Source organism: Pholcus phalangioides, unplaced genomic scaffold, assembly GCF_987345545.1.
Source record: "Pholcus phalangioides strain wild (caught in Gottingen) unplaced genomic scaffold, Ppha-v1.0 ptg000004l_1, whole genome shotgun sequence".
Lineage (NCBI taxonomy): Eukaryota > Metazoa > Arthropoda > Arachnida > Araneae > Pholcidae > Pholcus > Pholcus phalangioides.
The window spans coordinates 1,092,005-1,108,255 of NW_028301597.1; the positions used below are offsets into that span (position 1 = coordinate 1,092,005).

The 16,251-nt window shown below is 33.9% G+C and overlaps 1 protein-coding gene across 2 annotated transcripts in view; it reads left to right on the forward strand.

Moving 5' to 3' along the window:
- Lrp4 (LDL receptor related protein 4) overlaps nucleotides 1-16,251 on the forward strand; it is a 284,958-nt gene that overhangs the window by 150,727 nt on the left and 117,980 nt on the right. For both annotated transcript variants that reach the window (XM_089255230.1, XM_089255241.1), the window contains exons 7-8: nucleotides 8,431-8,550; nucleotides 16,087-16,203. In XM_089255230.1, coding sequence (XP_089111356.1) covers nucleotides 8,431-8,550; nucleotides 16,087-16,203 — 237 coding nt within the window. The remainder of the gene's footprint in view (nucleotides 1-8,430; nucleotides 8,551-16,086; nucleotides 16,204-16,251) is intronic.

The window sequence follows — 16,251 nt, forward strand, 5'->3', positions numbered from 1 at the left end:
AGAAAACTTGGAAATAAACTAGACGTACATACTGGAATGAACGCATATACATGATACATGTTTAAATAAAACGAATCACGAAAGTGTATACAAAATTATTTTCTGGCGAAAAATGCAGAGAGAGTGAGCCCTTTTTGAGTGGGAACATCATTCTTTTTTTTGTACAAGCAGACAAATGAATCGGCTAAATTCTATAGCTAATGCTGAATTCTATTGCTGAAGATAAATTCTGTTGCTAAGAAGTTCCTTTGCTGATTTATAGTTCCAGTGCTAAATTCTAAATTCCATTGTTAATGCTAAGTTCGGTTGCTTTAATTCTAAATTCTATTCCTAATGCTCAATTCCGTTGCTAAATTCTATTGCTAATGATAAATTCTGTTGCTAAATGTTGAATTGCTAATGATAAATTCCATTACTAAATTCTATTTCTATATATAATGCTTAATTTCATTGCTAAATTCTATTGCTAATGTTGAATTGTATAGCTAATGCTGAACTCTACTGTTAATGCTGAACTCTATTGTTAATGCTGAACTCTATTGTTAATGCTGAACTCTATTGTTAATGCTGAACTCTATTGTTAATGCTGAACTCTATTGTTAATGCTGAACTCTATTGTTAATGCTGAACTCTATTGTTAATGCTAAATTCTGTTGCTAAATGCTAAATTCTGTTGCTAAATGCTAAATTCTGTTGCTAAATGCTAAATTCTGTTGCTAAATGCTAAATTCTGTTGCTAAATGCTAAATTCTATTACTAAATGCTATTTTGTAAATTACACTCATTCCCAAAAACTTCGACTTAAAGGAAGAAAACTTCGAGTTAAGGGAAAATTTTAACACGGAAAACGTTCTAATAGGCTAACCGTTAAATTCTATTGATAAAGTCTAATGCCGTTCTTTGAATTTAACGTAGATAATAAATCGATTTTGAAACTCCTGTCTCGATAGTAGTTGTTATTAGAACACAAATTGTTTAAGAAAATTTGCATATACGTTTATTAATCGATTAAAAAAGAAAAGTTGCGATGAAATGTGGTTGTCTCTTCACAAACTGCTCGGCTAATAATTGGATTTTTATCCAACTCCTTATAATATTAGATACAAAGATTCGGAAAACTGATGTTCAATATATAAATATGTTATTAGTCACACCTAATCATTAAAGATTCTTTGTACAGGGTGTCCTGTAAGTCCTAATGCGGCCTTTATCTCATCAATCGTCCGTCGTAGAGGTATGATTGCAATTTAAAAAAATACACAAAATATGTTAAAAAATTACCCTTTACTAGTTTTGAGAGTGAAAATACACTGTATTACAAAATAAAAAAATCTGAATTTTTATACAGAGTGATTCAGAAAAGATGGGAAAAACTTTAAAAGGTGATAGTACACACAGATGCAAACAATTATCATCGAAGAATGCATGGTCTAGTACTTGACGCTAACGCGCTAGCGCGTTTCGAAATGGCCGCTCCGAAAAACGTTAAAATGACATTCCTGTTGCAATTTATCGGGAGAAAAAGAGCATTATATGCACGCAAATGTAACCTGAAGAAGAAGAAGAAACCGTATGCAAATCTACGTCATAGTGAATAAAAGGTGCGGACGCCAGCCCCGTGAAGTTACTCCAGCGTGTAACGAGAGAACGGGACAATGGCTCACTTTAACAATACTGAGAAAACAGACGTGTATTTCATTTACGGAGCTGCAAACGAAAGTACTACAGAGGCAGCACGAATGTACGGTGAGCGTTTTCCCCACAGGCGGTTGCCCACTCCAAAAACATTAACTCGCTTACATCGGCAGCTGTGCGAAACGGGATCCTTTCTTGCTTCCCAGTCTGATTGTTTTTGTGTGTACTACCTCCTCTCAAAGTTTTCCCCCATCTTTTATGAATCACCCTGTATATGCTCCCCTTGTCCTTTAACTTTCGATTAGCAAGTTGTTGCCCTGTATCTCACGAGGCCAACAGAAAAAATTTCATGTTTCTAAGTGCAATATTCGCAAAGATATTTGAATTAAAAAAAAAAAAGAGGAAAGTTATGAAAGAACAGTAAACGCTAACGGACAACGCCCCTTTCCCAACTTTTCTCCGATATATGAATTCGAATGTCTTAGCGAATATTGCGCTTATAAACTCGGAATTTTCTTTACTGGCCTCAAGAAAGACAGAGAAACAACTTTCTCATTGAACGTTTGAAGACACGGGGCCGTATAAAAGCTTAGAGTTTACATGTTGTTACGCACTGCATTTTTACTCTCAAAACTAGTACAGGGTAATTTTTGAACGCATTTTGAACATTTTTTTAAACTGAAACTATACCTCTACGACAAACGGTTGATAAGATAAAGGCCGCATTAGCACTTACAGCACACCCTGTATAGTTTATGAGATTATATTTTTTTTTAATTATAAAATTCATTCTGACAGATAATATATTAATTTTTCGGCACATTTTAAAATTATTTTTGATGAATTTCTTTTGCAAAAAATGTTGAAATTATTCTCTCAATTGAACCATTCCTTGGATCAGCGAGTTTCAACAGTTCTATTGAAACAGCGAGGTCTTTTATCTGATATGGTCTGATTACTTAACTGCTCGTGAAAAAGTTCTGGTAGTTTTTATTCAAATTCGTTTACTTGTAAATACTATGGTATGGTGCGAATTTTGCATGATGTCAGGTGTGATATCCCGAGACCATCGATAGCATCGCTGTTGTCAAGAAAATAAATAACCTATGCATAAAATCTCAGCGTCATAAAGTTTTTGCTTGAATGTTTCATCTAAAAGAGAGATTTATTCGAAACTCTTAGTATTCTATTGTACAGTATGTTTTATTTGCGAAGTGACTGTACATGATTACTCCGTAACTCACTTGGGAAATGAAGGAAGACAACGAAATGTGAAACATTTGCTTTTTTCCATTTTTTAAATTATTAGCTCTGGAAAAAATACTCGAGAATTTTTTCCCACTATATTTCAATAGTTATTTCTGAATGAAAAGATTTTCCATATCAAGGAACTTATCCAGAGAAACCTGTGGATCATATAACATTGATGTTTACATTCTAAACTATCATTAAAAAGATACAGTGTTTACAATGATTAATAAGCTCAGTATTGTGCGATGTTGAAATTTCCGAACAAAAGATCTTCCTAGAATTTGCAGAATTGGATCAGACAGATAAAGAGTTTTTACCTATCTATTATTTGACATTTAATGTAAAAGTACAAATAGAATTCTCTTTCAAGTCACGGAAATTAGATCAATAGAGATTTATTTTAATGACGAATATACTGTACTTGGTACTTATTTTGATTCACATCTTACTATGTCGATGTATATGGTAACGTACATTAAAACATTCTCGTTTCTATTAGGAAAACAAACTTTTGAAATATAAAAGAGCTTGATTTTTTTTTCAGACGCAATACCTACCTTTAGTACATATGCACAAAAATTATTTTTTCAATAGATCAAACGAATAGATGATTTATTCGGTTGTAATTAACTACAAGTTCTATAGATTAAAGATCTATAGACTTGGCCGCTGTGGTGGTCGAGTGGTTATAGTGCCGGACTCGTGATGCGAGGATCCGGGTTCGAACCCCACAGTGGTGGTCGGCTGAAGTTGGTTTTCTGTGGTTCCCAACTTCAAGGCGCAAATGCGAGCCGATCTCCCCGTTAAAAAGTCTCGCCACAGAGAGCAACATTCCTACAACGGTAAATAATTCAACCATAACACTTCACTCATAGTTAGTAAAACTGGGGGCAGATGACAGCACTACACATAACAAGCATTACACAGAAACAAACTTTACGTCAGGTTACACTACACGTACACGCACATTCCCGCATGTACCGATTCGTTGGGGGGTTCCGCGGGGGGGGGGGGTGCATGTGTGGTGTAGCAGTAGTAGGTAGGGGCTCGGGGATCCATGATGTTCTTAAGTCAGCCACCTCGTTGGGCAATTTGCCTGTTGTGGCGTTGTATTTGTATTTGTATATTTGTATTAATTGATGATATATATATATATAAAAGAAGACCGATTTGTATTCCATATTTTGCTGTGTTTTCATCATTTTTTACGAAACATGTTCCCCGGCACCTCGTTTCATGATGATATGACCACGATTTTTTTTTTGTGACTAAATAAATGATGCAAAATATACCTACAATTTTTCTGATGAAAAAAATCATGTTGGAAAAATGTGAAAAATAATAGAAAAATTTACGAAGCGTCTTTTTTTAATTATTTCCTGTCGTTTAATGAGATATTAAGGAAAACTATAAATAAACTTTTTCCCACTTTATGATATTTCAAAGGGAAACGCAAAAAAGGGACAAGAGAAGAACCATGCTATAATTTTTGAATCGCCTGACTGTATAACTCTCTTTTGAGAGACTATTTATTTTTAGCTGCAATTTCAGCTTTTACCATATTTCATGGATATACTTTGACGCTTTATCACGTTAAGCGCCCAAAATATATATATATTCATTTTAACACTTTCAGGCCCAGTATTAACAAACGTATCGCCGGAGTGCGTGGTGGTAAGATGTTCGTCTACCCACGTGATGGTTGCTTTCACGGTCACAGGTTCAAATCCGAGGGAGGATATAGATAAGATATTTTCCCTAATGAGCTTGAGGTGACCAGTGCCTTCATTTCCAACCCATCTCATTGACGACAGTAAATAGCGATATGGCCAGAGTTGGTGTTAGGTGAAGTAGTATTACAGCCCTCGATGTCAGGGCTGAACTCCCTGAGGCTGAATAAAAAAATATCAAAAGCGGGAAAAAACAACATGATAGTACGTGTTGGGTCTGAAAGGGTTAAAATCAGGAACGGGTTTATATACAAAATGCATGTATAAAATATATGAGCTATCAGCTCGCATATTGTCAACGGGTTCATAGCGTCTCACCTGCGATTCTGCATTAATTTGGCAGATGACTTAAAGCTATTTTTTTCAAAGAGGTCATATTGTTCAAAGAAGTCATGTAAGAAACTCTTAACCCTTAAATGAGATTATTTCGAGCTTGTTACGCTCATCGCTCCATTCGTTTTTGTATATTTGTATTGCATTTTATATATATTCCTCTTCTCTTGTATATCTCTTTAAATTTGCTGCGTCTATGAAACTTTTCTGCCTTGAATTTCCGCAACATGTATTTTTGGTATGTATCGTGTTTTCAATCATTATTTCCGCTTGTTTACGTATATGTTTATTTTACTGAATTTCTGTTCTCTTGAACATTATATACCTGCATCTATGAATTAATCTGTACTGGATCTTTGTATCAGGCTTTTGTGTACTTATTCCGTATCATGTTTTTAAACATCATTCCGCTTATTTACGTATATTTGTATTTTGTTGTATTTCTCTCTTTTTCATTTGTCCATCTCTATAATTCGCCAATGCTTGCCTGTTGAGATATGTATATAAATAAACTGTTATGGCTTTTTTTACAGCGCCTTGAAGAGGACGTACAGAGCCTAAAAAATCATATATAAAATGAATGTATTGAAGTGATATTACATTCTAAACATATATACAACTACATTCATTGTGATTCAAACTGTAGTAAGAACGAAATTCGAGTTGCAAATTTAAAAAAAAAAAATGCAAAAAAAAAACAAACATTTTCACAAATTAGTAAAATTACAGCCACATGTGCTCTTCAACAATAAAAGGGTTTTTATCGTTAATTGGTACACCTTTCAGCAAATTCAAAATATTAAATGAGAAGTATATGACCTCACCTCATGTGCAAAGAAGATTCTGGATTTTTACCTTCAAACTGGTTGCAGCAATTAACGTTTAAAGCACCCTTTTCAGATTATGCAAAGCCTTGAATCCTTTTTGATTTACGGGTTTATTTAAGGGTCATTTAAGGGTTAAATATAAAAAAAATTATGAAAAAAAATGTCGATTGTTCCTCTTACTGTAGTTTCTAATATTTTTTGTGATTATTGCACAACCTCGTTTTCTCATTAAAAAAAAAGTTATACAAGCTTTACATCTTTTTTTTTTCAATTATGATAAAAATACCAGTAGTCATTCCATTAGAAGACACAGTGTATAAAAAAATACATAAATTTCGAGAATTTAATTATTTGAAATATCATCTTCGTTTCCGAAATTATTTACTGTCTTCACTTGCTTATTTCATCGATGAAGATAGCCTTCCCCTACTTCTTCAAACGACGAACGAGGTTATTTAAAATCCTATGAATTATTAAGCGTTGGCATATGATGTCTTTAATAAATTCGAATATGAAAATTCATAAATTTTAGATACACACGAGACTAAACGTGGGACAGGAGGAATTCCTCCAATAAAGCGACGGCATCTCTATAAGAGAGAAGATCGTCTTCTTTTTGGCGTCCTCGCCATTTTTTTTTTAAAAACCGCGGTGATTTTGAATTATGAACTACGTAACAAAATCAAGTGAGCGTGAATTCCGCGACTCTCCTGCCGTGGTCATGGACTCCCATCGTATTACAGAATATACGGTGCGTTTTATTGAAATATGACTTCACCCGGATATTATATGGAAGCAACTTGGAAGCTCAAGCAAAAATAATAATAAGAAGAAAAAATCTCGCGACGAGAGAATGAGGAAAAGATGACAGATGAAGCGGAAATATTGTCAAAGCGGAAGTGCGGGAGGATCGACGACGATGGATCCTCATGCTGGTGGAATATAATGGACTTTTCTTTAGCTTTTGGTCGATAACTCTTTACTTTCAACACCGTAGCCTTCGGCAGCTCCATTGATTCGCTTCTTTATGTTTCGGCTTTCTTTTTCCTTTTTCATTATTGCTTCGTCCATCAATCGAGATTCCGCCCCTTGTCAACCGATTCTGTTCGTGGCCAATGTCGTGTAAAGATGAGCCCTCGACACATCTGTATTTCTTTGTATATACCGAGTTCTTTCCTTTTCTTCACATGATTTCCTCCGATCAGGTAGAACATAAATTCTGTGGGAGATTTTCTTCGAGAGATACGCGTTATTAAATTATAAATAGACGTTTTCGGAGCATCGCTTTGGAAGAGTAGGTAAACTGTGCCTAATAATACTCGGAAAAAATCGCCAACGAAAAAGGCAAATTACGAAAACTCATTATGCGTTTCGACACACTATGGGTGTCGTCTTCAGTGGATAAACTATCACTTCTACAGGTTATTCTCTATTCTAGAGTTTTTTTTAGATGAACGTTGACCGTGCATTAATCGTTTGAAGCTGAATTACAAATTGATTTGAGTGCACGCAAAATTCGTCACCAACAATTCACCACAGGAAAATTGACTGGCAATTCACCGACAAACAATTCGGTGACATAGTGAAAAAGCAGATGAGCATGTGAGTAAGTTTATAAACAGATAAGTGAGTCAGTAAGCAAGTGACCAAGTGAGTAATCGATCAATAGAATCGGGCTGGTTGTGAAATAACAGATGAGCAAATGATTGAGTGAGTGAGCTGGTGAGCGAGTGAGGAGTCACTTATATGGTGACTTGATCAATCATACGGTTATTCACTTGCTTAATCATACGGTTATTCACTTGCTCAATCATACGGTTATTCACTTGCTCAATCATACGGTTATTCACTTTCTCTATCATACGGCTATTCACTTGTTCAATCATACGGTTATTCACTTGCCCAATCATACGGTTATTCACTTGCTCAATCATATGGTTATTCACTTGCTCAATCACTCGGTCACTCACTCACTGGTGAGTGAACGACGTTATCCATGAATTTCCCCAGCAGTGATTTTTTAGTCCCTGAATTATTTATCGATGAATTTTTTTCCATTGGTGAATTTTTCTATCAGTGAATTTTTGAGTGGTGAATTGTTGGTGGTGCATTTTCCGCAAATCAATTATTTATACGTCACGACATACGCATCGCTTGATTTATTCATTTCACTAACAGCCCTAGAAAGATAGAAATGCCAAAATTATTCATCGTATTACAACAGATTTTAAAAATGAATTTTCATCACTACAAAAAAGATTTTCGTATTTTTTTTTCTTCCGATCCTTCTCATTAACCAATTAATGACGTTTAAATATTACACTCACGAAGAAATTAACTTATTCATGTACGACCGAGCTAGTTAATCATTCCCTTGTTTTCTCATTATTCGATCATGTTATCATCTCTTTCCCCAGAAAAATACAAGATGAAGTAGAGGGGAAAAAAACCAGTCTGTTTATACAGCTGACTAAAATAATTTATTCAGTTTGGTGATATTATTATTGCCTACCAAATTCCTCTTTCATTTTCTGCAGCAACTCTCGCCATGATATCTTCGATTTATTTAAATTTATACTTTATATATATGTTTATATTTGTATATATATATGTGTGTGTTATATATATTTCTTATCTACACGTATGTGTTGCAGAAGGTGAAACTAAGTGCAGGGACGGGGAATTTTCATGCGATGACGGACTTTGTATAAACATCGAATGGAAATGCGACGGTGAAATCGACTGCGACGATAAATCCGACGAAAAAGACTGCCGTGAGTACATTTTGGCTCTCCTTTGAGAAACATTTTCTCTCTCCGCCTCTATTTCATTCCACATTCCATTCCTCCTTCTGAGACATTTTCCCTCCACCTCCTTATGCTATTACATTTATCCATCTTTCAAGACCGAATAAATTTTTATGTTTATGTTCTTTTAAATCCCTCCTCGCCCTCTACCTATCTTTTCTTAACATCGGAAAAAGCATGAAAAATAAGACGGGGAAAAAATCCAAGGAAATTTATCTTTATTTTTATTTTTTTGGAAAGTTCAGGTTTTTTTTTTTACCTCTTCAGGTTCAGATAAGAAAGAAATGGGAAAAGAAAAAAAAACACATTTATGTGTGCATGAGATTTTTTTTTTTTTCAATGCTTCCGTCAACAGATACATATGTACAAAGTGTGTTGAATAGAATCATTTAATGAAGAAAGTTCGAGAAAAATAATGTAAACTTTCTTTTATGTATATACTGGTAAAAAAATACAATGTCCTTGAAAAATGATCTAATTTCTTAAACAGATAGAATTCGTAACATTCGAGAAAAGCCAAAAATATGTTATTGAATTGGAAATTCGAGTGGGAAATGGGAACTTTTCCTAAAAGCTTTCTTATTTTATTAAAAATTTAGAAGAAAGAATTTTTAAGTGTGTATTTTTTTGTAGGATTATTCGTTGAAAAAATACATATTATGGCGGTTAAATTTCAAGTTTATAATTGAATTACATTTAATTTTTTAATAAAATGTTTTTTGCATAAATAAATTTATCTTATAGGGAAAAATTATATGAATTTGTGTGCGAGATTATATCAACGGTTACGTCTATTTCAAACAAAATAACATTTCTAAACTTATAAATGTCATTTGTCAACATACTCCCACGCTGAGGAATGTATTTCAATTGAAAAATAGCAATATATGTATCAAGTTTTTAATTAAAAAATTTTAATCTAAAAATATATATAATGAAATTAAAAAAATGAAAATAATAAGAATTTATAATGAAAGAATTATAAATAATTTCGTAAAACGTTTTTTTTCTACATTCAACAAATGAAAACGACTATAAAAAGTACTTTTTTATTTCATTATCATCCTCAAGAAAATTCAGTGCATTTAAAAAATGAGTATATTTTAAATTGGTAATATAACGGTGAAAAAAAATTCATTGAAGTCATTTCAAAACTTTCATTGTCAATTAAATTTTTTAAGAAGTGTGAAGTTTTCAAAATTATCGTTTCTTTGGAAATAATTATGCGCAGTGAAATAATTTTTTCCCATTCCAAAATCATGTTGTTTAGTAAAATTTATGAATGTTACAAAAAATTTTGAGATTTTAAACTGTTTTAGAGCTAAAAAAAAATTAAATACATAAGTTATTATTGTGACGAATTAATGGCTAATTTCATAAAATCAATATTATATTTTAAACATCCAAATTGCGAGGAGTTATTTCAATTTTCCTTTAAAATCGTTTGATAACATTATCGGTTGTGTATAATTTTAATTCCAAATGGAAAACAAACACAAATAAACCAATAAAATGCTTATAAGTCAACGAAAACTTCAAGCAATTATAAGTAAAGGAATTCCTTGTAATTCTATGAATGCCAAGAAAACAATTTACTTTCATAAAACGTCTTTTCCTATAAATTGAGCGTTATTTACTTCTTTACTTGAATTTCTCTCTTAATATCTGCATTGCATTTGCGATTTTTTTTTTCTTTCGTTTCCCCCATAGACGTCATCATCTAGAAAAATGATGATTTATCTTTTCTGTTTTCATAAAACCGTAAACTTGAATGTCGTATTTCGCTACGACAAAAGGTTTTTCCCCCGCTATGAAAATCTTCTTTCCGCGAGTGATTAATTAATTAGCGCTAGATTCGTTTAGGATGTTAATGAAAGGGGAAAAAATTCCTCTCTCTTCTAATTAATATTTTTGTCTTGTTCCCTCTTTGTAGAATATTTAAAGTCGTGTTTAAAAATAAAACACGCGCAAAGAGATTAAAGGAAAAGAACACCGAAAACCCAGTAAAAGTTTGATCAAGACACGAAATCAGAGGAATAATTATACGTATTAGCACGGCTTTATCACTGCGAAGAAGTGAAAGTTCTCTTTTTTACGACAGGATTAGGAAATTGAGCCAATTTTCATTATATATTCCATTCCCCCTTTTCTAATTTTACGGTTTTCAGTCGTGTATAAAGATGATACATGTGTGAGTGCGAAGGATATAAAAAAATATTCCTTTTAAAGATCACACGTCACGTGATACTACTTCAATCACAAATTATTTTGTTGTAACATTTTTCTCATCACATCCTGAGTATTTGTTAAAAAATATTTCATCTACTGAGACTTTATATATGTACAGTCGATCGCCACTCATTAGAATCGCGGATACAGTGTTATCCAAAAGCAATTGTTTGAACAGTAATTTCACTCCTGTTCAAAATTTTAAGGGGTAGTTTTGTAAGAAGAGAGATTTTTTTTATGAAAAACAGAAATAAATCTATTAAAAAAGTTACCTAAAATTTGGAGTATTTCACTCCTCAACGAAATTTGGAGGAGTGTGATTGAATTTTGAAGCGTGAAGGGGTCAACATTGCGCGTATGCTGTTATCATTCGGGTTTTCAGCAAGGTCACTTTCATAAAGTACAGAATGGACCGATATCATACATAACATTGGAAAAAATTTCGTTTTTAATTATCAGAACTTCGGTTTATGCATCGAAAGTTTTTTTTTTTTTAATTTTGCATATTTTGAAGCTCAGTTCGAACCAGATTCATTTTTTTCCCTATAAACTATCTGTTATCATCCTGAAAGTCTATGAGATCAGAAGGCTCCTTTGTGTTAACAATAATTTGCATACTCAATTCGCAATATCCTAATCAGGCTATAATAGCCGCTGTGATCCCTGTACGTGCAGCGCTGCTTTTACAACGACTTTCCTATAGTGAAGGCGTGTATAAGATAAAAATAAATTTTCTTTCTTCTTTTTTTAATTTTCTTTAAAGTGATCGTAATTATTCACAGTTCCACGGCCAGAAGGCAAGACAACTTGACGTGCATTATAAAAAGCATCGCGATTCACGATACACATATTAGACAATTTCATTCCAACTCCTCTCAATTATATGAAAGCTTGGGGAAAAAATCCCGTTTTAGAACTATGAAAAAAAGTAAATAAAAACCTGACACGATTCAATGTTTTGAAACCAGTTATGTGGGAAAGAAGAAGAACATAACTGTATTTCTATTGTGTTCCCGTTTAACCAAAAGGGGCATATGTTCATCATACTTTCAACCTATATCTTTCGGATGTAGTTACCAATATCCCTCCCTCCACCAAACACATAATTTTTTTGCCGTAGAAACATTTCTATTTTGAGTTCAGTTTAAGGAAATGCTATACGTATGAATCCGTATATCATGAAATATTCCTCGTGATTCAAATCATGTGATTCAGTATTCAGCTAGATTTTCTTAATCTTCATTTGAAACAAAGATTTGTGTGGCAAGTAATGTTACGGGACCGAAATTTGTAATATGGAATCAACTGAATTCAATCTACAGCCCTTAAATATTTCTCTTGTTCAGATCTCCACGAATAACCTTCATGTCGGCCTCCAACCGAAATTAGAGACAATTAAGTGAGGGTTTAATAACATTGCTATTTATGGACCGAGACCGAAGTAAAATGACGACTTAAACCAGAGTGACGACTTATCTAGGTTTTACTGTATATGACATCCATATTTGTTATGGGCATCTTTTTCTCAACCACCTCGTTGGGCATTTTGCCTGTTGTGGCGTTGTATTTGTAAAAGCTTATGAAAGAGCCAGTAACAGGGAAATTCAGGAACGAACAAGAAATAAAAACTGAAATATTACTTCTTTCAACAATTCTGAAATACATTTTTCATGGAGGTTTTTTTCAGCATTTCTATAACTCCTATAATTATGCCTTATTGTCCGTGGGCCACTGCAAATAGTAAGAGATCTATACAACGGTACAATTATTCAATCATTGTACTTAACACGTAGTTAGAAAAATTAATACAATACATAACAATCATTACACAGTAACAAACTTCATGTTATGTTCGCAACACGTACACGCACATTCAACATGTTCCGATTCGTTAGAAATTCCGCAGAGAAATGTGGACGAAGTGCATGTGTGGTTGAGTAATAGTAGTAGTCACGGCCCCCACATCTAGCAACAGAGCCCCGAGTCAGATTCTTCACGGGCCTCTCCATAGTGAATTGGTGTGGGGAAAAAACATAATAATAACAGTCGCGTATCCTTCCTCCCCGGGCTGGAACCCTGTCAGCCCCACCCTTGGGGGGGGGCATAACGCGAGTGTTCCTAACCGACTCATGAATTATAACTCGTTTATTAGAAAAATTGCTATTTTTGATGAAATCTAAACGTTGAGAAAAAAATTTACGTACGATTTTTTGATGATATCAAAACTTTTTCGACTTTCGAACATAACTGGCTTTTCAAGAACTGTATTATTTTGATGGAATTTTTTTATAATTCATAGGACATTGGTTTTTTTTTGTAATTTTTAGAGCAGTTTTCAATCATTGTTCTAGATTTTTTAGTGCAACAACATGCGAAGCTTGTTTATAACAAATTTGTAGTCCAGTCACCATTGATGGCGGTAAGAACGTACGACTTGCGATCAGTTTATCATAAAACAGATTACTTACTAGTGAACTAAACATAAACACACTTTACTTTGCGCGTGTTGCCTTTTTTTTCCAACATTTTCCACGCTTGAATTCAAGCTCTCTGCGAAAAACAGTCACTGCGTATTTCATCCTTGAATGCAAAATAATATACACGTAAGCTATGTATCGACGATGTTTATTTGGAATCCGAACGGAAATGGATTTCAATTTCTAAATGGCCTATTCGTTTTCTTGCTGGCATTCCTGAGTTTCTCAGAAACCATTGAGCCATTCCATAATAATAATAATAAAAAAATTCCTGAACTTTGTATACCTCAAGTTTGCTTTTACCGCGCAATCACCGAAATTCCTGAAGCAGTCTTTGGTGTTTTTCTCTTCACCCTCCTCCACTCAACGTTCCAGAATGCATGAAAAATATAAGAAGAAGAAAAAACCCATGGCGAACTCCTATTTTCAGAAAGAAATTCAATAAAGTCGGAATGGAAACCCCTCTGACATATTTTTTCTCGGACTCAGTGTTGAACATCCTGAAAGAAAGAACATAGTTCAGTTTTGAAAAAGAGCTAGAAAATAATGAAAAAATAAATAAAATACGATACACTTTTTTCGTTGAAGCTTTCTTTTATTTTATTTTTCCGCGCATGGAGTGCTCAATTCATGGTTTCTTCCCAAAATTGTTTTTCGATAATGGTGAAATACTCCGCTCATATTGCAACAGTTTTACCAATAATCGTTTGAAAAAACAGCGAAACTGTTCGAAAGTAGGTGCCTAAACGGGGAGTTATTAAAAGACCTCGGATGACTCGTTCAATGCTGCCTTCACTATTCTTTTTTTTTTCCGTTTTTTTTTTGTTTTTTTTACCTTTTGTGAGAAAAACAGTCAATATCACAACTATTGGCATTGGGAGAATGGAAGTAAAAAATATTATTATAGTGTTTTTTGGAGAAGTCAGAGGTATGAAAAATAGGTAGTGATTACAGAGTCTTTTGTTTGTGGCTGTGATGGCATCTAGAGAGAAATTAATATTTGCGTGTGTGTGTGTGTGCTGAATTTTAATTGTCCGTTTTAATGTGATGAAGACAGGTGAAAGTTACTTGGAATCATTTTCTGACTTGACAGCTCAAATTTTACAGATACAAATAATCAGATTTTTAAACGCTTCGATCAATCCAAACGACCCAAAACCAATTTGCATCACTTTTTGAGCAGTTATACGATTACTTTATGTGTTACTAAATACACAAAAGTAATGACCGGTAAAAAATGACATATAGTGAGATTTATCAAACTTACATCGAGACGATTAGTGAATATGCATAACCACCAATTTTTCAGATTTACCGGAACACACACATTATCGTTATAATGAGTTATGACTGCCGTCAGCTCTGAATATATGAAGTCTAACTCTAGAACGACAGAAGCGGTCATTTTGACCGCAAACCTGCTTTGGCATGTGATTACACCCGAACAGTTTATATCAGGTACTTGAGAAATTTCAAGATTTTTCTCATCTTGTTACGGTTTTTAAATTCTTAAAGTACGGATATTCTAGGTTTTATAGTTTATTGGTAAAATGAAGTTCCACCTAGAATGACGATAGCGGTCATTTTGAAAAGCAAACGCCATGATAGAACACCTGCTTTCCCAATATTAATTTTTGTATTCGAAGACTGTCCATTTCAACATGTTTTCCAATCATGCCTACCTTTATAGAGGTTGGTGATTTGACTAATATGATCGGAAAACATGCTAAATCGGTAAACAGTCTTCGAATACGAAAATTAATATTGGGAAAGCAGGTGTTCTATCATGGTGTTTGTTTGCTTTCCTCCGGTATCCATTTTGTACCAATTTGGTACTAAGGTATACTTTTCAAAAAGCTCGTCGTCGTACTTTATTCAATCTATTTAGCATTTTTATGAATCTCTGCGCTTCGTTTGGATTGCATTCACTGGTACAATGTCGCAGTACGAAAATAATATATTTTTCATTATTTTACCCATGGACCGGGCTTGAGCCTGGAGGAAGAGACGATTCTTATCATTTTATATTCTTCACAATATAAATTCAGTGCAGAAGTGCCCCGGGACCACCACCAAAGATACCAGCATAGAGAGCCTTGCTGGATGATGTGGGGATCCATTATTTTACAACATATCATGCTTTCGACTGAGCAAAAATATATAATCTACTGTTCTTAAACAGAGAAAATATATGACATGAGTACCAAGCGCACGCAAAATTGAGATCGCGTAAAAAGTAAATACCTGGCGGAAATTATGAAACTTTACTGCTAGTGAGTGTCATTGATGTTTTCGTCAAAATGAATTCATTCAATGCACAATGCGTTCGGCATCGAAAATCTATCTTACGTATGTATTTTACATTGCTCAGGGTTTGGCGGTTGTTCACTGTTTTTATGCCGCACGTGCCATCTCTTCGCAAATTTCTCGAGCGTATTATGCTTCACACCTTCTTAGTGGACTGTCAAGTGAAAATGAAGCCACGAATTACAAGCGCTCAACGAATCATAGTCAAACCTCTTTTTAAAGTATCAAAACACGGAATTATTCCTTGTTATAATAAAAAGTCCTTTTGTCCAAAATTCAAAAAAAAAAATTGGCACAGGAACACAAGGTTAATCAAAAATAAGTTAAAGAGACTGAATAGATACTGTATTAAGAAGTTTTGATGAAGAAGAATAATTTTTGTCGGTTTTTTTTTCCTGTAGAGGTCATTTTGAGGCGTTAATTTTGACCGCTACCGTCGTTCTAGTGTTAGTTATGTGTGCACTCTGTATATTTTGTTTTTTGCCTCTAGAAATGCCCGAGTGTAGTGAAGAAGAATTTCAGTGTCGAGCTGGTCGGTGCATTAGGAAGCATTGGCGATGTGACGGGGAGGTTGACTGTTCGGACAACAGCGATGAAGATGGATGTCGTAAGTACACACCGCGGCAAAAAAAAAATTCTTATCATTTCCATTTCT